At 46.4% G+C, this 22,631-nt stretch overlaps 1 protein-coding gene across 4 annotated transcripts in view; it reads left to right on the top strand.

Annotated features, from left to right (window-relative positions):
• USP19 (ubiquitin specific peptidase 19) overlaps window positions 1-22,631 on the top strand; it is a 458,230-nt gene that overhangs the window by 292,995 nt on the left and 142,604 nt on the right. For all 4 annotated transcript variants that reach the window (XM_069206188.1, XM_069206190.1, XM_069206191.1 and 1 more), the window contains one exon: window positions 6,813-6,950. In XM_069206188.1, the coding sequence (XP_069062289.1) occupies window positions 6,813-6,950 (138 nt within the window). The remainder of the gene's footprint in view (window positions 1-6,812; window positions 6,951-22,631) is intronic.

Raw genomic sequence — 22,631 nt, forward strand, 5'->3', positions numbered from 1 at the left:
CTGTCAGATGCTGCAATGCAGTTGTGAAACTGCTCACTAAGGTTCATCACTGGTTTACCCAAAAAAATACATTAGCCCAGGATAGGCTGTTACATGGTGTTGCTCATCATAAGAACAGATTCTCACTGGCACTTTGTGTGTATTTCAATAGACAGGATATCTGTGAAAAGTGCTCTGGGGTTCAAGCACACAATGGGAAATTGAACTAGAATTTTGATTCCTACATTTCAGAACTTGGACTACCAGTAAGTATTTTTTCTTCCTTTTCTGTGGCTTCACTGAGCAAGTTACTCTTTTTTTTTTTTTTGGCACTTATGTTGGGGAAAAGGTGGTTTCTCACACATAATAGTGTCATGTGTCATAATTGGCCACCTGTCCCCACCCTGGTAGGACAATGCCACCCGGGTGGACTCATCCCCATGGTTAGAAACACCCAGAGGGAGTTCTTAGATAAAGTTTTTCTGGATAATACAGGGATCCAGTGGTATTTAAAATGATCTAACAGGCGACCAGTGTGTCTATTGGTAAGGATAAAACATAATTAAATGGTATGTGTGAGTATAATGACTCACTCCGTCAAATCATTAGGCCAGCATGTTTTTGCCCTCACATTGAGCCGCAACTGGTATGGGGCATTCTTCAGGGCCAAAGATCCCTATCTATACATCAGTGAGATGGATCCTATTCTGTCCTACCGCTGGGAAAATATACTTCACGTCCAAATACTCAAGGCCTACCTGAGTGTTAATGAAAGGTTGAAGTTACCCTAAACTTTAGGGATACAGCCCCCTGGACTGGGGTGGGGATCATGCCCCTTGTAGTCGCACATTCATCAAAGGGTGCACCATAGTTCAGCACCTACTTGAGCCTCCTCCCAGCCGCTTAACAGCCTCCCTGAAATGACCAAGCTGGGCCGCATGTAAGTGCTGCCTCTGCTATGTGTCTCTGGTCATTACTCGAAGTTGTGTGATAAATGCTCCTGTATACATCTAAAGGCGATCCAGGAATGATGGACAAAGCTCTATGGTGCTGTAAATAAGAAATCCAAATGGGACTCGACCCCCATCATAGCACTTGAATTCTTGTGAGAAGACGCAGGGGCGTCTAGCTAAGGATCCTTCCCTCCTGGTGTTGCTAATTTCTGACCCTGTCCTGCAACTTGTCCGACCTGTATTATCGGAGGATCATGTCTCTCTTCAGAAGAGATTCAGGTGTGCTTCAGAGCGTATCAAATGTTCCTCATGATTCTGATTATGAAGGGATTGATAACTTATTTCCTCCTTGATTTATGAAATGCCAGTGGGCTTGACACATCCCTTGAGACGTAGCTAGACTTGCCACCTGGGTCACCAGTGGAAGAAAGTACATCTATCGCTATAATGGTGGAGAGGGTGGCTGAAGTTTTGGACTTAAAATCGCTCACTATCAAAGCTAGTTTGCTAACTGAACTTCTCCAAAGTTAATTCACTTTTGCTATTCACTGGTGCCCTTACTGATGCCTTGATAGCTCATGTTCTAGCCCTCCGATTAGGCTAGGCAACATAGACTGACCCCTGGGGACCCAGTTTTTCTAACATTCTACAACTTGAAAGCCTGGTGGTGCAGCCATCAACAAGTAGAGTGAACCCAAATTCTTTTCCGGCCAGTTCTACAAAGAGGGAGTCAAAATGAATCAATGCTTTCGGAAAGAAAATGTTCTTCTCGGCTAGCTTGGCCCTTCGATCTCTCAATACAGTACGCCATTTGGGCAGGTACACCCATGCTTTGTGGGACATGCAGCATGATCATGTGGGCCAGCCTAGAACACCTCAGGACCTCACTGGTTTAAACAATACAAGATAGCCGAAACACATGTACTGTGTACCGACTTTGACACTATAAACTACCATACAACCATACGCCTTTGAGAGGTACTGCTGTAGTATCTGTTCGAATGGTGAGGAGTCTGGAGTTAGAAGAATCCATCATAAGAACAAGTTATTACCTTCTAGAACTTTTTCTGTTGGCTACTCTAGCTTACCACAAGTTTCTTACTGTCGTCCCACCTCCCTGTTCTTTGGATTGGCCGCCTTAATATCTGAAAAAGGTTCTGTGTGAAGATCACCATTTTGTCTCAAGCAATTTATTGTACTCTCGGCACGTGGCAACGCTGAAGGAGAATGATACAAGAAACTGGCATTGATGTGAAAAGATGGTGCTTATATGCGTTTTTGCTCCGTTACTTCTGAGTTCCTATACAGTCACTGTGGAGCCACATGGAACCACCTAATGTCATGCGCAAGCATTTTAACACAAACCATATACTCCAAAAGTGGAATGCGAACCACAAATGGACCCCAAACCTATGTGAGCTTGTAGAGGGTCGCTGGGGCTGTAAGAAAACAGTGAGGGTTAGAAAAATAGCCCACCCCAAGACTCTGAAAAGTAGGTGTAAAGTGCACCTACTACCCCTAGAGAGCACAGAAGTCGTGATAGGGGGATTCTGCATGGAGAACAAACACCAGCAATGCAACAACAGTGGATTTCCGGACCTGAGTACCTGTAAGACAAGGGGACCAAGTCCAATAGTTGCGACAGTGTCGAGAGTGGGCAGGAGCCCAGGAAATGCCAGCTGAAGGTGCAAGGAAAGCTGCCACCTTTTGGAAGAAGCTTGGAGTTCTGCAAGAAAGAAGAGGACTAGGGACTTCTTCTTTGGAAGACTGATTTTCCACGTCGCGATGAAGCTTGCAGAGGTGTTCCCACGCAGAAAGACCGCAAACAAGCCTTGCTAGCTGCAAGGGACGTGTTGAGGTTTTTGGGTGCTGCTGTGGCCCAGGAGGGACCAGGATGTCACCACTTGGAGGAGACAGAGCGGGCGCCCAGCAACTCAGGGAGCCCTCACAGAAGCAGGCAGCACCCGCAGATGTACCTGAACAGGCACTTGGAAGGAAAGTGAACCGGAGTCCACGCAAAGTCACAAAAGTGAGTCCCACGACACCGGAGGACAACTCAGAAGGTTGCGCACTGCAGGAAGGAGTGCCGGGGACCCAGGCTTGGCTGTGCACGAAGGAAATCCTGGAAGAGTGCACAGGAGCCGGAGCAGCTGCAAATCACGCAGTACCCAGCAATGCAGTCTAGCATGGGGAGGCAAGGACTTACCTCCACCACACTTGGACTGAAGAGTCACTGGACTGTGGGAGTCACTTGGACAGAGTTGCTGAGTTCCAGGGACCACGCTCGTCAAGATGAGGGGACCCAGAGGACCAGTGATGCAGTCTTTTGGTGCCTGCGTTAGCAGGGGGAAGATTCAGTCGACCCACAGGAGATTTCTTCGGAGCTTCTGGTGCAGGGTGAAGGCAGGCTACCCCCAGAGCATTCACCACCTGGAAACAGTTGAGAAAGCCGGCAGGATGAGGCGCTACAATGTTGCTGTAGTTGTCTGGCTACTTTGTTGCAGTTTTGCAGGCATCCTGAGCAGTCAGCGGTTGATCCTTTGGTAGAAGGTGAAGAGGGAGATGCAGAGGAACTCTGGTGAGCTCTTGCATTCGTTATCTGAAGAATTCCCCAAAACAGAGACCCTAAATAGCCAGAAAAGGAGGTTTGGCTACCAAGGGAGGAGGATTGGCTACCAAGAGAGGTAAGAGCCTATCAGAAGGAGCCTCTGACGTCACCTGCTGGCACTGGCCGCTCAGAGCAGTCCAATGTGCCCCCAACACCTCTGTTTCCAAGATGGCAGAGGTCTGGGACACACTGGAGGAGCTCTGGGCACCTCCCCTGGGAGGTACTGGTCAGGGGAGTGTTCACTCCCCTTTCCTTTGTCCAGTTTCGCGCCAGAGCAGGGCTGGGGGAATCCTTGAACCAGTGTAGACTGGCTTATGCAGAGATGGGCACCATCTGTGCCCATCAAAGCATTTCCAGAGGCTGGGGGAGGCTACTCCTCCCCAGCCTTCACACCTATTTTCAAAGGGGGAGGGTGTAACACCCTCTCTGAGGAAATCCTTTGTTCTGCCTTCCTGGGCCAGGGCTGCCTGGACCCCAGTTGGGAAGAAACCTGTCTGAGGGGTTGGCAGCAGCTGCAGTGGAGACCCCGGAAAGGCAGTTTGGCAGTACCCGGGTACTGTGCTAGAGACGCGGGGATCATAGAATTGTCCTCCCCAATACCAAAATGGTATTGGGGTGACAATTCCATGATCTTAGACATGTTATATGGCCATGTTCGGAGTTACCATTGTGACGCTATACATAGGTAGTGACCTATGTATAGTGCACGCGTGTAATGGTGTCCCCGCACTCACAAAGTCCGGGGAATTTGCCCTGAACGATGTGGGGGCACCTTAGGTAGTGCCAGGGTGCCCACACACTGTTTCTTTGCACCCAACCTTCACCAGGTGAAGGTTAGACTTATAGGTGACTTATAAGTTACTTAAGTGCAGTGGTAAATGGCTGTGAAGTAACGTGGACGGTATTTCACTCAGGCTGCACTGGCAGGCCTGTGTAAGAATTGTCAGAGCTCCCTATGGGTGGCAAAAGAAGTGCTGCAGCCCATAGGGATCTCCTGGAACCCCAATACCCTGGGTACCTCAGTACCATATACTAGGGAATTGTATGGGTGTACCAGTATGCCAATGTGAATTCGTAAATTTAGTCAGTAGCCTGTTAGTGACAAATTTGGGAAGCAGAGAGAGCATAACCACTGAGGTTCTGGTTAGCGGAGCCTCAGTGAGACAGTTAGGCATCACACAGGGAACACATACAGGGCGCATACTTATGAGCACTGGGGCCCTGCCTGGCAGGGTCCCAGAGACACATAGACTAAAACAACATATATACAGTGAAATATGGGGGTAACATGCCAAGCAAGATGGTACTTTCCTACATGTTCTGATCTCGATGGTTCTGAGGCTTCTTGGTTTCCTTCCCTCTCATATTCTGCTTGTTCCTCATACACATTTCATATATAGGCTCTGCAGAGAGGTCTTTGTCTTGGTCTCAGCTCGAGGGTGCCGCTTGAACATCATTCTTGTAATGGACAAGGTGTCCGCGACCTTCAGTGGTGGATTAAAGATACCAGTCTTACTTGCAGTGTTGCATTCTCCCTGATACCTCTGCTACACCCAGAGCGTATGGTCGTGATTGGTGCATCAGCTCAGTATCAATTGGACTATGGAGCACTGGGTCCAACTTTTTGTTACCTTTGTAGATTTGAAGAGAACAATGAAAGTTTAAAACTGACTTAATCAAGATGTACTATGCTTTGGGTAAGAAGGAGCCTCCTGCGGGCCTTTGGGTTAATCCCACCAGAGCCAAAGTCACTACTTCAAGTGTAGCCAGGGGTGTCCTTTGCTGGACATGTGCCCGGCTTCCGTGTGGACATCCATCCACATATTCAGCACGCACTATTGTATCAACTTCTAGGTCTGCAGGGAGGGACGTTTTGCTTGGTCGGTCCCTCAGGTCTTCCTGATGTGTAGTCCATTCCTCAGTTCCACCACCTTTAGAAGGTACTGCTTTGGAAACGGTTCAAAACGTTAGGAACCTGTAGTTGGAAGCAGCCATCACAAAACAAGATACTTAGGGCCAGATGTATCATCACGGCCCTTTCCGATTCGGAAATAGCAATTTTTAAGAAATCGCTATTTCCAACTCGCAAAGTGCCATGTATCATATTTGCGAATCGGTAATAGCGATTTCTTGAAAATGGCAAATGCTATTACCGATTTGCAGATTGCGATACCGGCCCCATCCGCAGCTATGGGCCTGTTGGCGAATTTTTTGCATTTCCAAAATTGCGATTTCCGAACCAGAAATCACAATTTTGGAAATGCAAAACCCCAGGGTGCTGGGGGATAAGGGCCCCTCTGCTGCACCCCAAAAGGTTTGTGGGGAACATGTAAGGTGCACACATGCCAAAAGGGCATGTGTGCTTTACATGTACAATTTAAAAATGCATTTTTTAATTTTGCACATGGTTACCACCAAGTTCAACTTGGTGGTAATTATTGATTCCTAAATGCCAAAATCGCATTTAGGAATGGCTTCATACATGTGCTAAGAAATCGCAAATAAGAAATCCTTATTTGCGATTTCTAATTTAGAGAGTCACAATTTGCGACTCTCTAAACAGGGTCGCAATTTTAAGGAATCGCTATTTTAGCGATTCCTTAAAATTGCGTTCAGAATGTATTTCATACATTCCGAACTGGCATTTTGCATTCACAAACGGGCATTCGCACCGTTTGCGAATGCAAAATGCTTTCATACATCTGACCCTTACTCTTTAATCCTCTTTCTGGTGGGTACTGATTTGCAGCTCCCTCCTTCCCGTTTGGTGGAGGAGACCTCTAGGTGTTAATAATAGTCCATGTTCGATTGTGTACACTTTCACATTTATAAATAATGTACTGAAGCTCCTTGTCTAATGGCTCAGAAATCTATGTTCTAAACTGATATTGTTGCAGAAGTGTGGCACCTATATGTGGCTCTGCGCAATCCCTTTGGAGGTGGGACATTGCAGTCACAGAGTACAAAGCACCATCTACTAGTGTGCAGATTTGCTAACAAGTTTCTAGATCCAGTTTGGTGCCTGGGGGAATTTAAAAGTGAGAGGGTCAGAAAGGGAATTTTTGAAGGTAAGTAACTTGTTGTTCTTTTATCCCCACACTACACTGTTTTGAGGAATTAATTTGGTCTGTAGTTTTCAGTGTATTACTAAGTATCATGGTGGCCCATTGTCTTTTTTTCTTTGCTTTTGTGTTAGAACTACTTGCATTGGCTCTTGATTTGCACTGGAATGTGGATGTATTAACTTGTGTTCTTTACTCACTTTGTTATAGAATCTGTCAGAAAACTCATTGGCCTGATCACAAAGCCTCCTGTCGTCCTGAAAATATCGGTTACCCCTTCCTCATCAGTGTTCCAGAATCTCGGTTAACATATTCTCGTCTTACTCAGCTATTGGAGGGTTATGCACGGTTAGTAGCAATATTTTTCCTGACAAGTGCTTTTTTTCCTAGCTTGCTTTTGAGAAAAAGTTTGATTCTCAAGCCCTACACCTCCGGTGCAGTGATTTATGCCTAAGCATGCAAGACTCTGACAAGTTAATATTTAAGGAATTTGTTCAGTATCTATCTGGAAATGTATAAATAACATTTCCTGTGCAACCTGTTTTTCTTCCCTTAGTGTGTTTATCAAACAGTGTACATGTGTATGGTTAGGAAATTGCTAATACTTTCTCAACCAAACTGGAACATTTTACCCCTCTTTGTTGGCTTCCATTCTGTTGCACCCGTAATGAAACAGGCTAATTTACAAGCACATTCTCTCCTTTTTTGCGCCACTTAAAGCCTGGCCCAAATTTAAAAGTGAAGGAAATCATTTCTAAGGCATTTAAAATTTGATGAACTCCAACAGAGTCAAAACTCTGTGGGTGTTTACATAATTTGGTGTGTACTATTTTCTGGCATTTCTGAATCAACACCAGATTTGGAACAATTGTGTATTCGTGTACTTGGTGAAATGTCACTACTCCCAGGTGACTTTTCCGCTCTCAAAACACATAGTTCTTCACCATGGGATTTGCTCTGATACTTACAAAAGGCAGAATATCTCTGCATATAGACAGACATCGGAACATAATTATTTTTAAAAGTGAGCGCCTCCCATTTCTGCCACAAGCATTGTACATTCACATGCTGACAGTACAAAGCTCACCGACTGGAGGGCTAGTCATGCTTAGCAAAAGGAGGGCTGACTTGTGTCGCTGTGTGTACCTTTTCATCTCTCTGTTGTTCTAGTCATTTGTACTTGTGTATTGGAGCAGGAAAGTTTGTGTGTGAATAATCGACCTTGAATGCACAACTTCTTGTACATCACCAATATGAAATAATGGTAAAGTTCATCCCTATCCTAAGTAAGATATATTCATTCTAAACAAAGCAGACTATTACTGCTTGATTTTTACTTAATGTAAGGGTTGTATTAAGCAGTGCAGGAGTAATGTGGTTAAATGCTGAGCTAAGACCACCTTTTTTTATGCCTGTAGTAAGTAAGGTCACAGGATCACCATTCTCCTCTCTGTATGAAAAGGGAAAGTAGGTCAAAATGGCCTAAAGTGTCTACTTCGCAAGACATTGCAAAAACAGTCAGTTCCCACAATGTTAGGCTCTATTCAAACAATTAATCTACCCTAAAATAAGAGTGTTAAAAGATTTTAAACAGGGCTTAATCTGGCCTCATTTACTGATCTTCCCCCATTCTGCCCGTGGAGTCATATGTGATGTTAATCCTCAAAAAAGAACACTTAAATTCTTTAAACTTCCACATTTCTTTCTTACAAGATAACACTCATCCACATCTGTCTCTTTAGAGACATTTGATCACAAATCCTGTTCAGGGAGCCATAAAGCTAAAGTAAATGACAGTCCCCAAACCCATTTCTAAATAAGCTATGTATATGCCTGTCCTCAGGCAAAGCACACAATGTAGACCTTTTAGCAAATGTGCTAGAGCTGTAAAAGCTTTAGCATGGCCTTGTGATGTACCATGTGCATCGGTCTCTATAGACAAGATGCTTGATATGGCAGAAAAAATGGTTTGCATTTTAGTCTGAAGATTGCTTCTTTTATCAAAACAGTAACACCGTGTAAGGTCTAAATCCTTACAATAACTCCCCATAAACCAATTTACAGTTAACATTATTTGCCTTCCAAAATGTATGTGTACCAGGAAATCATCACAGGCTATCTGATGAGGGCATAGGTCAATTTTATTATCCTGCAAACACTTGTACACAGCTCAGTTCAGTCTTTGCAGCTGCATTGTCAATGGAGAGTGTGTAGCAAACTGTCCCATGCATGTGCAGCCTAACAAACAGCAGCACACACTAGCTTCTGAATGCCATGAAGGTATGCTTGCTGGAAGGCATCCCTTTATTTGAGAATGTTTTCCTATTCACCCCACTGTACAGCTGTTTTGAGTACTGAAAGGGCGCAACAGAAAGGGTAGGACTAAGGATCCAGATAAAAATAATTTCTGAAAGCTTAGTGGTCTTTCAACCTTATGCTGACCTGGAAATAGATCAGTTAAGAAAGTACCTTGTGACAGGGGTTTTTCTCATATATCTGTGCTCTTGCTGTAACAGGTTTTCAGGCACAGCCCAGACCTAGAAAAGCAAGGTCTTGCTATCCCACGGGGCCACTGCAGACATGACCGGGAGTTCAGAGCTTGGGAAGCAGCAAAATGCTCTGTTCATAGAGGAGATCAGAGTCTTGAAAGATTTCACACAGAGAAGAGACAAATGGAACACCAGGACTCTGACCTCGAGAAGTTCCTTCTGAAGTTCAGAGGATCAGTACCCAAAAATAGCAACCCTAACCCTACTGTGCCCCAAACAAAAAAACATTGGAACCGTCAAAAGACAAGGTATCTGGACTGCTGGCAAATATACCAAAGCTGAAGCTTTCGAGAGTGAAAATAGTTGCTGAAACACAAACCCTCGGTGCTGAAAAAGGCTGCAAATGAAGGAGCTCAAGGTTCGTCCTGTCCTACTTGGTTGAAAAAAAAAAGCCTCCAGTACAAATCTAACAGAAGGTGTTGGCTCGACGTCTAAAGATGGTCATATTAGAAAGAGGTGGGAGTGCCAGGGACCCTCACAAGAAAAGCCACTTCGGTAGTACAAGGCCTCCAGAATCACTGATGTCGAGAGGAAGAAGGCACTGAAGGAAGAAATCTAACACTAAACAAAAAGTAAAGGGGTTATGAGGAGGTTGTATCTCAACAGAAGACACCACAACCTTTAAGGGTGAAGAAACCAAGACTGGATCTAGAAACACCTGATGCACAGGGCACACTGCAGGAAGTAGAAAGAGATAGGAGAGGAGTATCATCGGGGCAGGGGTTTTTAATCCTGGGGCACATGAAGAAGAGATGACACTGGGAGGCTATTAAGGCTGTCTCTCTGCAGGAGGGGTTGGGTAATTATCCCTCAAGACAATCTCCTTCATAATTCGTCCATTTACCATGGAGTAGTCAAGGGGGGCTGTAGGCGCTTTTGGGGTCCAGATGGAAGCCGAGAAGGAAGACGCTTTCTTTTGGAGACGTTAAGTCCTTTCTACAGGATGGACCAGTACTTACCCATGCTACTGAGTATTATTCAGCAGTGGTGAAAAGTTTTTCAGTAAGCTGGCTTGCATGTAAGACCGCTACGGTCAGGACAAAAAAAAAGTACAAGCAATCCACAAAGGACCCAAAGTACACACAATCTCATTTAGAACCAGGCTTCCTAATGGTCTCAATGCTAGGAAGAGGTCAGTGTCCCCAGTCTCTCTGGGGCCGACACCAGACTAAGACAGCAAGAGACTGCATGCAATTGGAAGGAAGGTGGAAAGTTCTCAGCAGTTATGCACACCAGCACTGGGAGGACATAGAATACCTTATGTCCCACCTACCTGAACTACAAAAAGTGCCAAGGCAGCGATCTACATTAGTAAGAGTATCGGCAACCTATACCTCAATAGGCTTTGAACCATACTGACAGCAACAGGCATGAAGCAATGAATGTTTCTGAGTTTAGACCTGAATTCCAAGCAAATATAGCAGACATTCCCCTCACAGGTACTTGGGGGTACCTGGGCTAAACCAGGATTTTGACCACCAGTTAACAGGCAAGTGGCAAGACAGGCACAAGCCTGCTCCTCGAGACCCGGCCTTCTTGAATACAGCATCCTGCCCTGGAGTACATGGTGGTACAGGCATCATACAGCCCCTGAGCCCAAACTTTTTTCCCACCACATCACCCAACAGGGAATGCAAACAGATGGTACATTTTACAAACATGTTTTTTCCAGTTCCAGTTTTGGCCTGCAGACCATCAGTACTTTGTGCTTCCTAGAGCAGTGTTCGCACACCTTGTGGGACAGAGTGGCAGATGTGTTGTCACCCGTTCCTGAGGATGTCGGGCATACCCTACATCGTCTGATCCTCGACAGCCAAGATGCTGCGATTTATACAATCTAATCTGGCTTGGACACATAAAACTGTCTGGGTAGGGCAGTCGGAGCTAGGATGGTGCTTAGGCGCAATGCCTTGGCTCCACTGCACTGACTTCTCTTCAGACATTTAGTAGTCCCTCATGGACATGCCATTCTATGGCTCTTCAAGGGGAAAGCTGTCTTGGACTCAAGAAATTTAAGGAAAGCAAAGCCACTGCTGGGGCTCGGCCAGCTTGGCAGTTTTCCCCCAACAACAATGCCTCTTTCAAAACTTTGGCTGGGGATGTCTGCAGAGGCAGTGTCAATAGGACCTTAGCTTCCCAGCCTTTTCAGAGGAAAGGCCAGGGAGCAGACCATTATAATCAGGCCAGCTTGGGCAGTACTCTTCACAAGCCGCAACCTGTCACCCCCAGCAACCACTGTAAAACTGCTTTAATTTAACCTTTGGGGCAAATGAGTACTTAGGAGGAGTCCACAAAGAAGTTGAAGCTCTCTTGGCTAACACAGTAATAGAGAGAATACCGACACCAGAGATCTGGACTGGCTGTTATTCCCGTTATCTTCCTGGTACCAGAAAAGGGTGTATGCCTTCACCCCATCCTACATCTTTGGCCTCTTGACTTCCTCAGAGGAGCAAATTCATAATGCTAACCCTGACCCAAGTTCCATTTACAAGAATCCAGGAGACTGTATGGTAGAACTCGACTTGAAAGATGCATATTTTCACATCTCCGCCTTGCAGTCCCACAGGAGTTACCTGAGGTTCCAGGTAGACCTAGAGCACTTTCAGTTTTCTCTGCTTGCCTTTGGCCTGACTAGTGCATCTCAGGTGTTCATGAAGGTGGTGGTGGTGGTTGCAGCCCATCTGTGGAGGTTGGACATACCAGTTCTCCCACACCTTGACAACTTGCTTCTGTAGGCGGGCTTGCGTCAACCAGCCGTCAACCTCTTCCAGGCATTTGTTAACATCATTTGAATTTTCCATCAATGTGCTGAAGTCACACCTTACTCCTTCACAGCCATCCTGGATACAAAGTTTTTTCGAGCTATTCCTCTGCCTCAATGAGACAAGGACTCGCAGACTATGTTCACAATGTTTAACCATTGAGATGGGTCTCAGTGAAAGTGTCTGAGGCTTCTGGGCATCTTGGTCTCCTGCATCCTGCTTGTGTACTAATCTAGGTGGCGTATATGGGCTCTGCAGTGGGACCAGAAGTCCAGTGGGCTCAGCACCAAGGCAACCTGTCAGGGTCCATCCAAGTGTCAAAGGATCAGCAGTGGTAGCCGGCTCAACCCGTTAGACCAGTGACAAACACCTCTACCTAGCTCACTCGTTCACTAATGGTCGTGCATATGTGTTGTTGCTGGGTTTGGGGCATCACCTGGATGAGGGGGAGAACAGTAGACTCTGGCCTCCAGCGTAAGCCTGACTCCACATCAACTTGTTGGAATTGCAAGCAATTTGCTTGACACTAAAGGCATTCCTTCCTACCATGAAGGGGGAATGGGTACAGGTTCACACAGACATATCGACTGCCATGAGGTGCTGCAAAAAACAGAACGTAGTGGAGTCGTGGGTCTTGTGCCAGGAAGCTCAGCGCCTCTGGAGTTGGCTGAATGATCAGGGATTGCCCTTAATAATCCAACACCTGACAGGATCTTTAAATGCCAGGGTGGACAAACTCATCTGTCCGTGTCTAGCGAGTTATGAATGGCAGTTAAACTCTGAGGAGGCACAAGGCATTGTCCTGCAATGGGGAGAACTCCAACTCATTCTATTCACCACCACACTTAATGCTCAGTGTCCAAACTTTTGCTTGTTGGAGTTCTCAAGGCAGTCCTCCCTGGGAGACACCTTTTGTCTCTACTGGTGATCAGGACTCCAATTTGCTTTTCCACCCCTCCTTATCCTGCCTAGAATACTGAAAAAGATCAGGAAAGACCGACCCCAAGTCATCCTATTGGCTCCAGGCTGCCGAACTACGCAAGAACATTATGGTACCTGTAACATCTGGCCCATGAGCGTTTGTTCCCCCCGGTCTGGCTCCCCTTTTGGGGCAACCTTCTGTAGCATCTGCACAGCCGGGCCTGCTAAGAGCCTTCTCAACCTACACCTCTGTAAGGAAATGCCTCCTTGGCATGGTTGCCCCCTGACTTTTTGCCTTTGCTGATGCTATGTTTACAATTGAAAGTGTGCTGAGGCCTGCTAACCAGGCCCCAGCACCAGTGTTCTTTCCCTAACCTGTACTTTTGTATCCACAATTGGCAGACCCTGGCATCCAGATAAGTCCCTTGTAACTGGTACTTCTAGTACCAAGGGCCCTGATGCCAAGGAAGGTCTCTAAGGGCTGCAGCATGTCTTGTGCCACCCTGGAGACCTCTCACTCAGCACAGACACACTGCTTGCCAGCTTGTGTGTGCTAGTGAGGACAAAACGAGTAAGTCGACATGGCACTCCCCTCAGGGTGCCATGCCAGCCTCTCACTGCCTATGCAGTATAGGTAAGACACCCCTCTAGCAGGCCTTACAGCCCTAAGGCAGGGTGCACTATACCATAGGTGAGGGTACCAGTGCATGAGCATGGTACCCCTACAGTGTCTAAACAAAACCTTAGACATTGTAAGTGCAGGGTAGCCATAAGAGTATATGGTCTGGGAGTTTGTCAAACACGAACTCCACAGCACCATAATGGCTACACTGAAAACTGGGAAGTTTGGTATCAAACTTCTCAGCACAATAAATGCACACTGATGCCAGTGTACATTTTATTGCAAAATACACCCCAGAGGGCACCTTAGAGGTGCCCCCTGAAACTTAACCGACTGTCTGTGTAGGCTGACTAGTTCCAGCAGCCTGCCACACTAGAGACATGTTGCTGGCCCCATGGGGAGAGTGCCTTTGTCACTCTGAGGCCAGTAACAAAGCCTGCACTGGGTGGAGATGCTAACACCTCCCCCAGGCAGGAGCTGTAACACCTGGCGGTGAGCCTCAAAGGCTCACCCCTTTGTCACAGCCCAGCAGGGCACTCCAGCTTAGTGGAGTTGCCCGCCCCCTCCGGCCACGGCCCCCACTTTTGGCGGCAAGGCTGGAGGGAACAAAGAAAGCAACAAGGAGGAGTCACTGGCCAGTCAGGACAGCCCCTAAGGTGTCCTGAGCTGAGGTGACTCTAACTTTTAGAAATCCTCCATCTTGCAGATGGAGGATTCCCCCAATAGGGTTAGGATTGTGACCCCCTCCCCTTGGGAGGAGGCACAAAGAGGGTGTACCCACCCTCAGGGCTAGTAGCCATTGGCTACTAACCCCCCAGACCTAAACACGCCCTTAAATTTAGTATTTAAGGGCTACCCTGAACCCTAGAAAATTAGATTCCTGCAACAACAAGAAGGACTGCCCAGCTGAAAACCCCTGCAGAGGAAGACCAGAAGACAACAACTGCCTTGGCTCCAGAAACTCACCGGCCTGTCTCCTGCCTTCCAAAGAACTCTGCTCCAGCGACGCCTTCCAAAGGGACCAGCGACCTCTGAATCCTCTGAGGACTGCCCTGCTTCGACGACGACAAGAAACTCCCGAGGACAGCGGACCTGCACCAAAAAGACTGCAACTTTGTTTCAAGAAGCAGCTTTAAAGAACCCTGCAACTCCCCGCAAGAAGCGTGAGACTTACAACACTGCACCCGGCGACCCCGACTCGGCTGGTGGAGAACCAACACCTCAGGGAGGACCCCCGGACTACTCTCCGACTGTGAGTACCAAAACCTGTCCCCCCTGAGCCCCCACAGCGCCGCCTGCAGAGGGAATCCCGAGACTTCCCCTGACCGCGACTCTCTGAAACCTAAGTCCCGACGCCTGGAAAAGACCCTGCACCCGCAGCCCCCAGGACCTGAAGGACCGGACTTTCACTGGAGAAGTGACCCCCAGGAGTCCCTCTCCCTTGCCCAAGTGGAGGTTTCCCCGAGGAAGCCCCCCCTTGCCTGCCTGCAGCGCTGAAGAGATCCGTTGATCTCTCATAGACTAACATTGCAAACCCGACGCTTGTTTCTACACTGCACCCGGCCGCCCCCGCGCTGCTGAGGGTGAAATTTCTGTGTGGGCTTGTGTCCCCCCCGGTGCCCTACAAAACCCCCCTGGTCTGCCCTCCGAAGACGCGGGTACTTACCTGCAAGCAGACCGGAACCGGGGCACCCCCTTCTCTCCATTCTAGCCTATGCGTTTTGGGCACCACTTTGAACTCTGCACCTGACCGGCCCTGAGCTGCTGGTGTGGTGACTTTGGGGTTGCTCTGAACCCCCAACGGTGGGCTACCTTGGACCAAGAACTGAACCCTGTAAGTGTCTTACTTACCTGGTAAAACTAACAAAAACTTACCTCCCCCAGGAACTGTGAAAATTGCACTAAGTGTCCACTTTTAAAGTAGCTATTTGTGAATAACTTGAAAAGTATACATGCAATTGAAATGATTCAAAGTTCCTAATGTACTTACCTGCAATACCTTTCAAACAAGATATAACATGTTAAATTTGAACCTGTGGTTCTTAAAATAAACTAAGAAAAGATATTTTTCTATAACAAAACCTATTGGCTGGATTTGTCTCTGAGTGTGTGTACCTCATTTATTGTCTATGTGTATGTACAACAAATGCTTAACACTACTCCTTGGATAAGCCTACTGCTCGACCACACTACCACAAAATAGAGCATTAGTATTATCTCTTTTTACCACTATTTTACCTCTAAGGGGAACCCTTGGACTCTGTGCATGCTATTCCTTACTTTGAAATAGCACATACAGAGCCAACTTCCTACAACCTCCTTGCGTGGAGATTGAGCAGCGACAATGGATGTTTTTTTTTATCTTCATCCCAAAGTAATTGGTGCCATTATGGCAGCTAGGCGCTGTACCACTAAGTTGATATATTCCAGACACTGGGAGAAGTTTGTTGCTTGGTGTTTTCCCCCATCAAGTTAAAATCTTGCTAGCAAGTTTGTTAGGCACTTTGGGCCTTCTTATGGATTGGTAACACACATTCCCCTTTGGGTCACCTTTTGTGATTTGTGTTTTTTTGAAGGGGATGACCCACAAGTTCCACCAACTCCCTTTGTTATCTTGCAGTGGCACCTTAAATTAGTTCCCACTTATCTAATGTGTATGCCATTGAGAACTATGCCCAGTTGCCTGTTATGCCTCTTAACCATCAATACAGTGTTCCTTGTTGCAGTCACATCTGCTAGGTGAGTGAGTGAACTCCATGCATTGTGTGTCCAACAGTCATACACTTTATTCTTTCCGGACAGACGAGTCCTCCGTACAAGGGTGGCTCTTCTGCCGAAGATGGATACACCCTTCCAAGTCCACTCTTTAGATTAATCATCTTTGGAATCCTCTGGTAAGTTGAAACTCTGGCAGAAACTTAAAAAGGCGTAGCAGCAATTGACTCCCTTTCTCCACTCTATCAAATTCGAAGTAGCCACTCAGTAAATGCACCACTCAATCTCCCTTTGAATATCAGATTGGGGATGCAATTCTGCATTTGATTGCGATGTACCCGGAGTTCTTCAGGCCATTAGCGACACTGCAGCAGGTCCTGTGCCAAGAGGCTCTGTGCCTCTCAAGTTTGCTGGAGTATCTATCACCCTTATTGTGAACCACATGGCTGCTCCCTTTAATGTAAAGGCTGCCAAGCTCATCCAGCAACGCCTAGCATATTGCGAATGGCGTCTGCATCCCAAAGTGGCCCAGGGCATCTTCCAGTGGTGTGGGGAACCCATGGCTATATCTTTTTGCCACTGCCATGATGCATTCCGGCTGGAATGGAGCACAGGACTCCTGTACGCCTTCCTGCCCCTACTTCTCCTGCCCAGGGTCCTGAAGAGCTCAGGAACAACTGGACTGAGGCGTCCTAGTGTCTCCAGATTTTGCCAGGAAAGTGGGGCCCTGATTGTCTGGCCATAATATCCACCCTGGGATCAGGCTTCTACTTTGAGAGGATCTCCTCTCACAGTTTTGGGAAGGAGGCAGAGTCCTTTAGACAAGCCTGTACAATCCATACTGTAGTACGTGGAGATTGAGCAGTGGTAGTTAACTGCATTAGATCTGTCTTTTGAAGTGGTAAATGTCATCATGGCAGCTGGTGCCCTTCCACAAAGTCCATTTACTCTGGAGCCTGGGACTAATTTGTGGCCTGTTGTGAAGTCCTCAAAACAGGCACTTCACAGATATGTCAGATGTTCTGTTTGCTTTGTCCCAGCAAAGCCCTGCTGTGGTCATGATTAAAGGTTATTTGTGTGGCCTTTCTGCCTTTTTGTGTTTGCTGGTCCAACCGTCCTTGTTCAGCCCACCTTTTGTGATGTGGTTTATTAAATGTTTGAAACAACTTTTTCTCCCAGACTGTTTGTGGTCACCTTGTTGGACCTTAGTGCAGTCTTGATATTTCTCATTTGTATGCTTCAGGTCGTGGAGGTCAGATGCAGAAGTCACTTCGGGTATTGGGTCTTTGCTGTTCTAGAGGCTGCAGAGTCCTTTCTTGAGACTTTGTTGCAGAGCAGATCCGCTTCTCACAGGAGTCTGTCTTTGTGGAAGGCAGGTAGTCCTTCTGGGTTTCTCGGAGGCTTGGCTACAGGATGAGTCATATTTTTGGGCAGAGTCCATCGAGGTCAGCAGGCAGGCCGGTGGGGCTGGTACCACGTCAGCTGCCGCTTCTTTCCTCTTCTGCAGGTGCGACTCTTCTGTGTCCTTTTCCTCGTAGGTCGTCAGGATCGGAGTTCTAAATACTCCGTTTAGGGGTGTTACTTGGAATGCCAGGTGGTAGCCAATGGGCTGACCACCTTTCGGGTGACTACAACCTTTCTATGACCACTTCCTTTCTATGACCACTTCCACCGGGAAGTGGGCACAACCTTAAACCAAGTGGCCTAATTCATTCTGCACAAGATGGAGGAATTTAAAAAGTTGTGTCCACTTCAGCTCGTCCACCTTTGGGGTGGGACTGGCATGAAGTGGGCACACCTCCTAATCTGACTAATTTTCCCACTTGGGCTGCCACGAAAAGTGGGGTCAGGACAAGGGGGTCTGTCATCTCAGCCATCTGGAGAGGCCTGAGTCGCAATACAAAGGCAGCTAGGCCTTTGAACTGTCCTGCCTGGGAGAGGTGTTAACACCCCTGCCTGAGTCAGGGTTTTGTCTCTGGCCCTCAAGAGCATTGGCTCTCACCTTTGGGGGCCAGAAATGTGTCTAGGGTGGCTGAGCTGGACAAGACCAGTCACTCTATACACTAGTAGCTGATTGGTTTTTTAGGGGGTACCTCTAAGGTGCCCTCTTGGTGCCAGTATTGGTGAATCCAACACTGGCAACAGTGTGGGCTCACCAGTACAAGATGTTTGATATCAAGCATCTCTATATCCAGAGAAGCCATCATGTAGCTGGGGAGCTCACGTCCATCATATGTACTTAAAATGGCTGCCATGGTCACTTACTGTGTCTTAAAATTGACAGATATAGCAGGGGCTTAGCTGCTCGTGCAGATATGCCCTCACATGTATTGTAAAGCACTCTGCCTTAGGACTATAAAGCATGCTAGGTGGTTGACCTACGTTTATTACATGCAGTGTTATGGGACATGGCACACAGGCTGTGTGCCATGTTGTGTTTTCACTTTGGTCTGCACCAAGACACGCAGCCTGCAATGGGGGCTGGTCATGTGCTTGGCGAGGGGTCCCTTAGGGTGTCACAATTTGTGCTGCAGCCCTTAGGCACCCTCTTTAGTATTTCAGGCCCTAGGTACCAAGGGTACCATTTACTAGAGAATTACAGTGGGTGCTAAAGGTTTTGCCAACAGGGGAAAATCAACTGCAGTTTTGAGGAAAGAGGTCTGACATTGGGGGGCCTGGTTAGCAGGAACCCAATGCACCTTCAGTCGAAATTACACCAGAAACCAGGCAAAAGAGGGGGGATGACCGTGTTGAAAGAGGCACTTTCCTACACTAAGGTTGTGACTCCTTTCCACATTGGACAGTGTATAACACCCCTAGTGTTCTTTGTACCCCCTCATCCCTCAGAAAAGGAGAGGTTCCACTGATTGTACCTCAATAGAGCTTTACGTTTTTATATTTTCCTATATGTGGTGGCAGTGGCACTCTACAATCCCAACATTTGTCACTCTAATTCTATCTCTGCACTACTTGAACAATGCAGTCTCATCAGTTTGACTTGGTCCCAGCATATCTAAGCAGATATTCGAGATATAAAAAAAGAAGGTTGTTAGCATGATCAGCAATGTGGAAGTGGTTATGTGACCAAACTCAGAGCACCCAAAGCACCTTGCTTGTCTGTCAAGGTTGTTAATAGTGCTGTGGGACCCACAATCGGATCATTGTGTATGAGGCCTCGCTTTCACCAACTGAACTGTCCTGATGCTGCAGGAGGGTGGAGTTCAGGACTGATGCCATCGTATCTGCAGTCCGCAGCAGTAAGAGATTTGACATTTTCTTACCTTGTGCCCTGGGCTCTTAGCTTTATGGGGAAAATGGCCATTTGCAGTTCACAAACAACTTTAAAAAACATCTACAAGACAATTAGTGGGAGCCAATCCAGGTCATGCAATAAAGTATACAAAATAGGCAGGAGCACTCAAGGTTAAATGTTGCTGAAAAATTCATAGTGATCCCAGAATAGATGATGCTGTATTACTTTTAAGAGACGCCTCTGCTTTTAAGTACTTTTGTCCTTAGAAACAAATTAATCATTAATGTGTCTTTTCTCTGTATGAATTAAAAAATGTAATTAGACTTAGAAATTCAAATAAAAGTGACCTATATTGCCTCCAAGTAGGTGACAACTTGCAAATATTAAAGCACATGTTTCAAGCTAAAAAATATGCAAAAACACAATGGGCCTGATTCTAACTTTGGAGGACGGTGTTAAACCGTCCCAAAAGTGGCGGATATACCACCTACCGTATTACGAGTTCCATAGGATATAATGGACTCGTAATACGGTAGGTGGTATATCCGCCACTTTTGGGACGGTTTAACACCGTCCTCCAAAGTTAGAATCAGGCCCAATGTCTTTACATTATTTCATTAGGGGCTATTTTCTAAATTCCAAAGCAGGCTTTGGTAGCTTGGGTGGCACTTCTCTGATAATAGTCCTTTTCTTCTATGGCCTCTGCACATTTGAACCGGCCCACCTCTCGGTATAGAGCGTTTGTGTTTGTGAAAGACTCAAGATGCAGTTGTTTATTTTCCATGGATTAGCATGCAGCGCACCATGTCTTACAAGGACATGTGCTGATATGGTCAGTAATCTGTCTAGAGTAAGAGAATCCAGCCTCAGCCCTGTGAGGACGAGATCCAGGTCATATTTTCGGTATAAACACTACTACTGAGTTGAGGTTTAATGTATTTTATATCAGTTCAGTTTATATGGCTATCCTAAAACTCTAGCAAGAATCAGGATGTTAGGGACCTTCATCAGGCACATGGTCTAGATGCGACAGCTTGTAAGCAAAGTAGACTATTTTCTCAAGACCATTCTATGGCAAACTACAAGGTGGCGGTAGAACACGGCACCCAAGAGTTTTGATTGATAGCAAAAATATCTTGGTCTCACTGTCATTTCATTGGCTTTTTCAGGATGGAAGACGCTTACATTTATTCAGTAGTATTTTAGGGCACAGTTTATGTAGGTTATGGATAATTTTCTGCTTAACAGGTTACAATGTGTTTTCTTTGTTAGGGTAGTGTGTTCCATGCCACAGTGTTGAGTAATTCATGTAATGCAGAAAACAAACCTCTTTATGTGATTCCAGTTTGATTTTAGGCTATGTAGGCCTTTGGAGTCTGCCTCAGACTAGACCTCCCTCCACTGTACTGGAAGGAAGCATCCCGGGACCGGTTTAAGGGTATTACCCTTCAGCCAGCTTAGCTTGAATCCAGTGGCCCAGTGAGCACAGGACCCATGCTTGGGCGTACCCTTTCCACTTAGGGCAACTTTAGTAACACAAAAGGATGATGGACGAAGTGCTGAACAATGCAAACACTCGCCCCCATTCACAGATCTGGGTTTAATCCATCGTTCTTTTGCTCACCCTGCCACCCCAGTTTGGACCCAGCCATATGCAAAATAGTCTTGACCCTGTTCCTCATGGGAACAGTCTAGCCCGAACTGCCAGACCAGGTCCTCCCTCCTTAACTGGCTGCTGTCGCCTGAGGAGCGCCGGCTGCTTCTACCTAGCTGAGGATCTGGCAATGGCTTGTGGGTCGCCTGTTTCTTCTGTACTCGCCAGCCCTCTAGCCATTCCCATGCCTCTTCTGGCGTTGTGAATAGCCAGGTCTTTCCTTCCGCAATGGCCTTCGATTTCGCTAGGAATAGCATCATGTATTTAAGCTCTCGATCTCGTACAACTCACTTTATTTCATCAAAGCACTTTTGTGTTGCCTCTGAACTTGTAGGGTGAAGTCAGGAAAGATGTGTACCATGACATTTTCTATTTTAAGATCGCCCTGTGCGTGCACCGCCTGTAGGATGACATCCCGGATTGGTCGGGGCTTTGTGTGCCCGCTCCAGTGTAAAAACAAAAAACAAATCTGGAGCTGTAGTAGGTTAAGGACCAGATCTTCCACAAATAATTCAAAACTGGCCCTCCGCCCCCATGGAAACCCCCACTATACGGATATTGTTCCGCCGTGCCCTGCCCTCCTGGTCTTCGAGGCGGACAGTGATGGCCGTGTTTTGTTTCATGAGGGTCTGTACCCATTCTTTTAGCTGTTTTGTGACAGATTGTAGGCCCAAGTTGTGCGTTTCAGCTGCAGTCAATTTCTCTAACTTTTTGGAGGCCTGAGGTTCACTTCAAGGTTTCAGTGTCAACCTTTCGCTCTAAGGTGTCCTTGACACTCTGAATTGCAGTCATGATGTCTTGTAATATGTGCTTTGTTTGCTGCCAGGGTCTTGGTGATCGGTTCCTGGTCCTGGTGAGCCAGGTGCTCCTTTAGCCAATTGCCAAGGGATTTTCACACATTAAAAACACAGAGGATAAAGTGTGAAAGTCCCTCTAAGTTGTTTGCTTTTTTCAAATGCTACTTTGCAAAGTTGTTAACTTGGGAAGGATATCAGCATTCTTATTTGACAGGAGAATGATTTTGCAGTATAGAGTGACTGACTGCCACACTAAGAGCTACATCTTCATAACTACTGTTATTATTTGAGTAAATTGATTGCTATTTGCCTCCAAAAGCCATAAGCTTAATATAGCACTAAGGCCTTTAAATAGTATTAGTTGCAGAAGCTTAGCAAACACAATACTTGCTTCTGAAGTCAACAATGTATTTATTGAAACTATTTATAGAACTACTGATGCAGATTGTGTGAGACACTGAATCGATGCATTTAATGCCCAAGGCCCTAAAAACTTGATGAATAGCCCCTTGTTGTTTAGACTGATTTAATATTAGAAAGTTCACACATACTGAGAATGACCTGCTCCAATGTCATATAGTTTTCACAGTTCCTTAATTTGAATAGCCATACCTCTAATAATATGTTGGGCTAGCGGGAACCAAAATCAATGTTTGGGAGAACATGCTAATTACATTTTGAGTTACTTGTATTTTTTTCCAAACTTTGTATTTTTTATAGACCAGGTATTGTTTAGTATTTTTAATAACTAACTTG

Source organism: Pleurodeles waltl, chromosome 9 (genome assembly GCF_031143425.1).
Source record: "Pleurodeles waltl isolate 20211129_DDA chromosome 9, aPleWal1.hap1.20221129, whole genome shotgun sequence".
Taxonomy (NCBI): Eukaryota; Metazoa; Chordata; class Amphibia; order Caudata; family Salamandridae; genus Pleurodeles; species Pleurodeles waltl.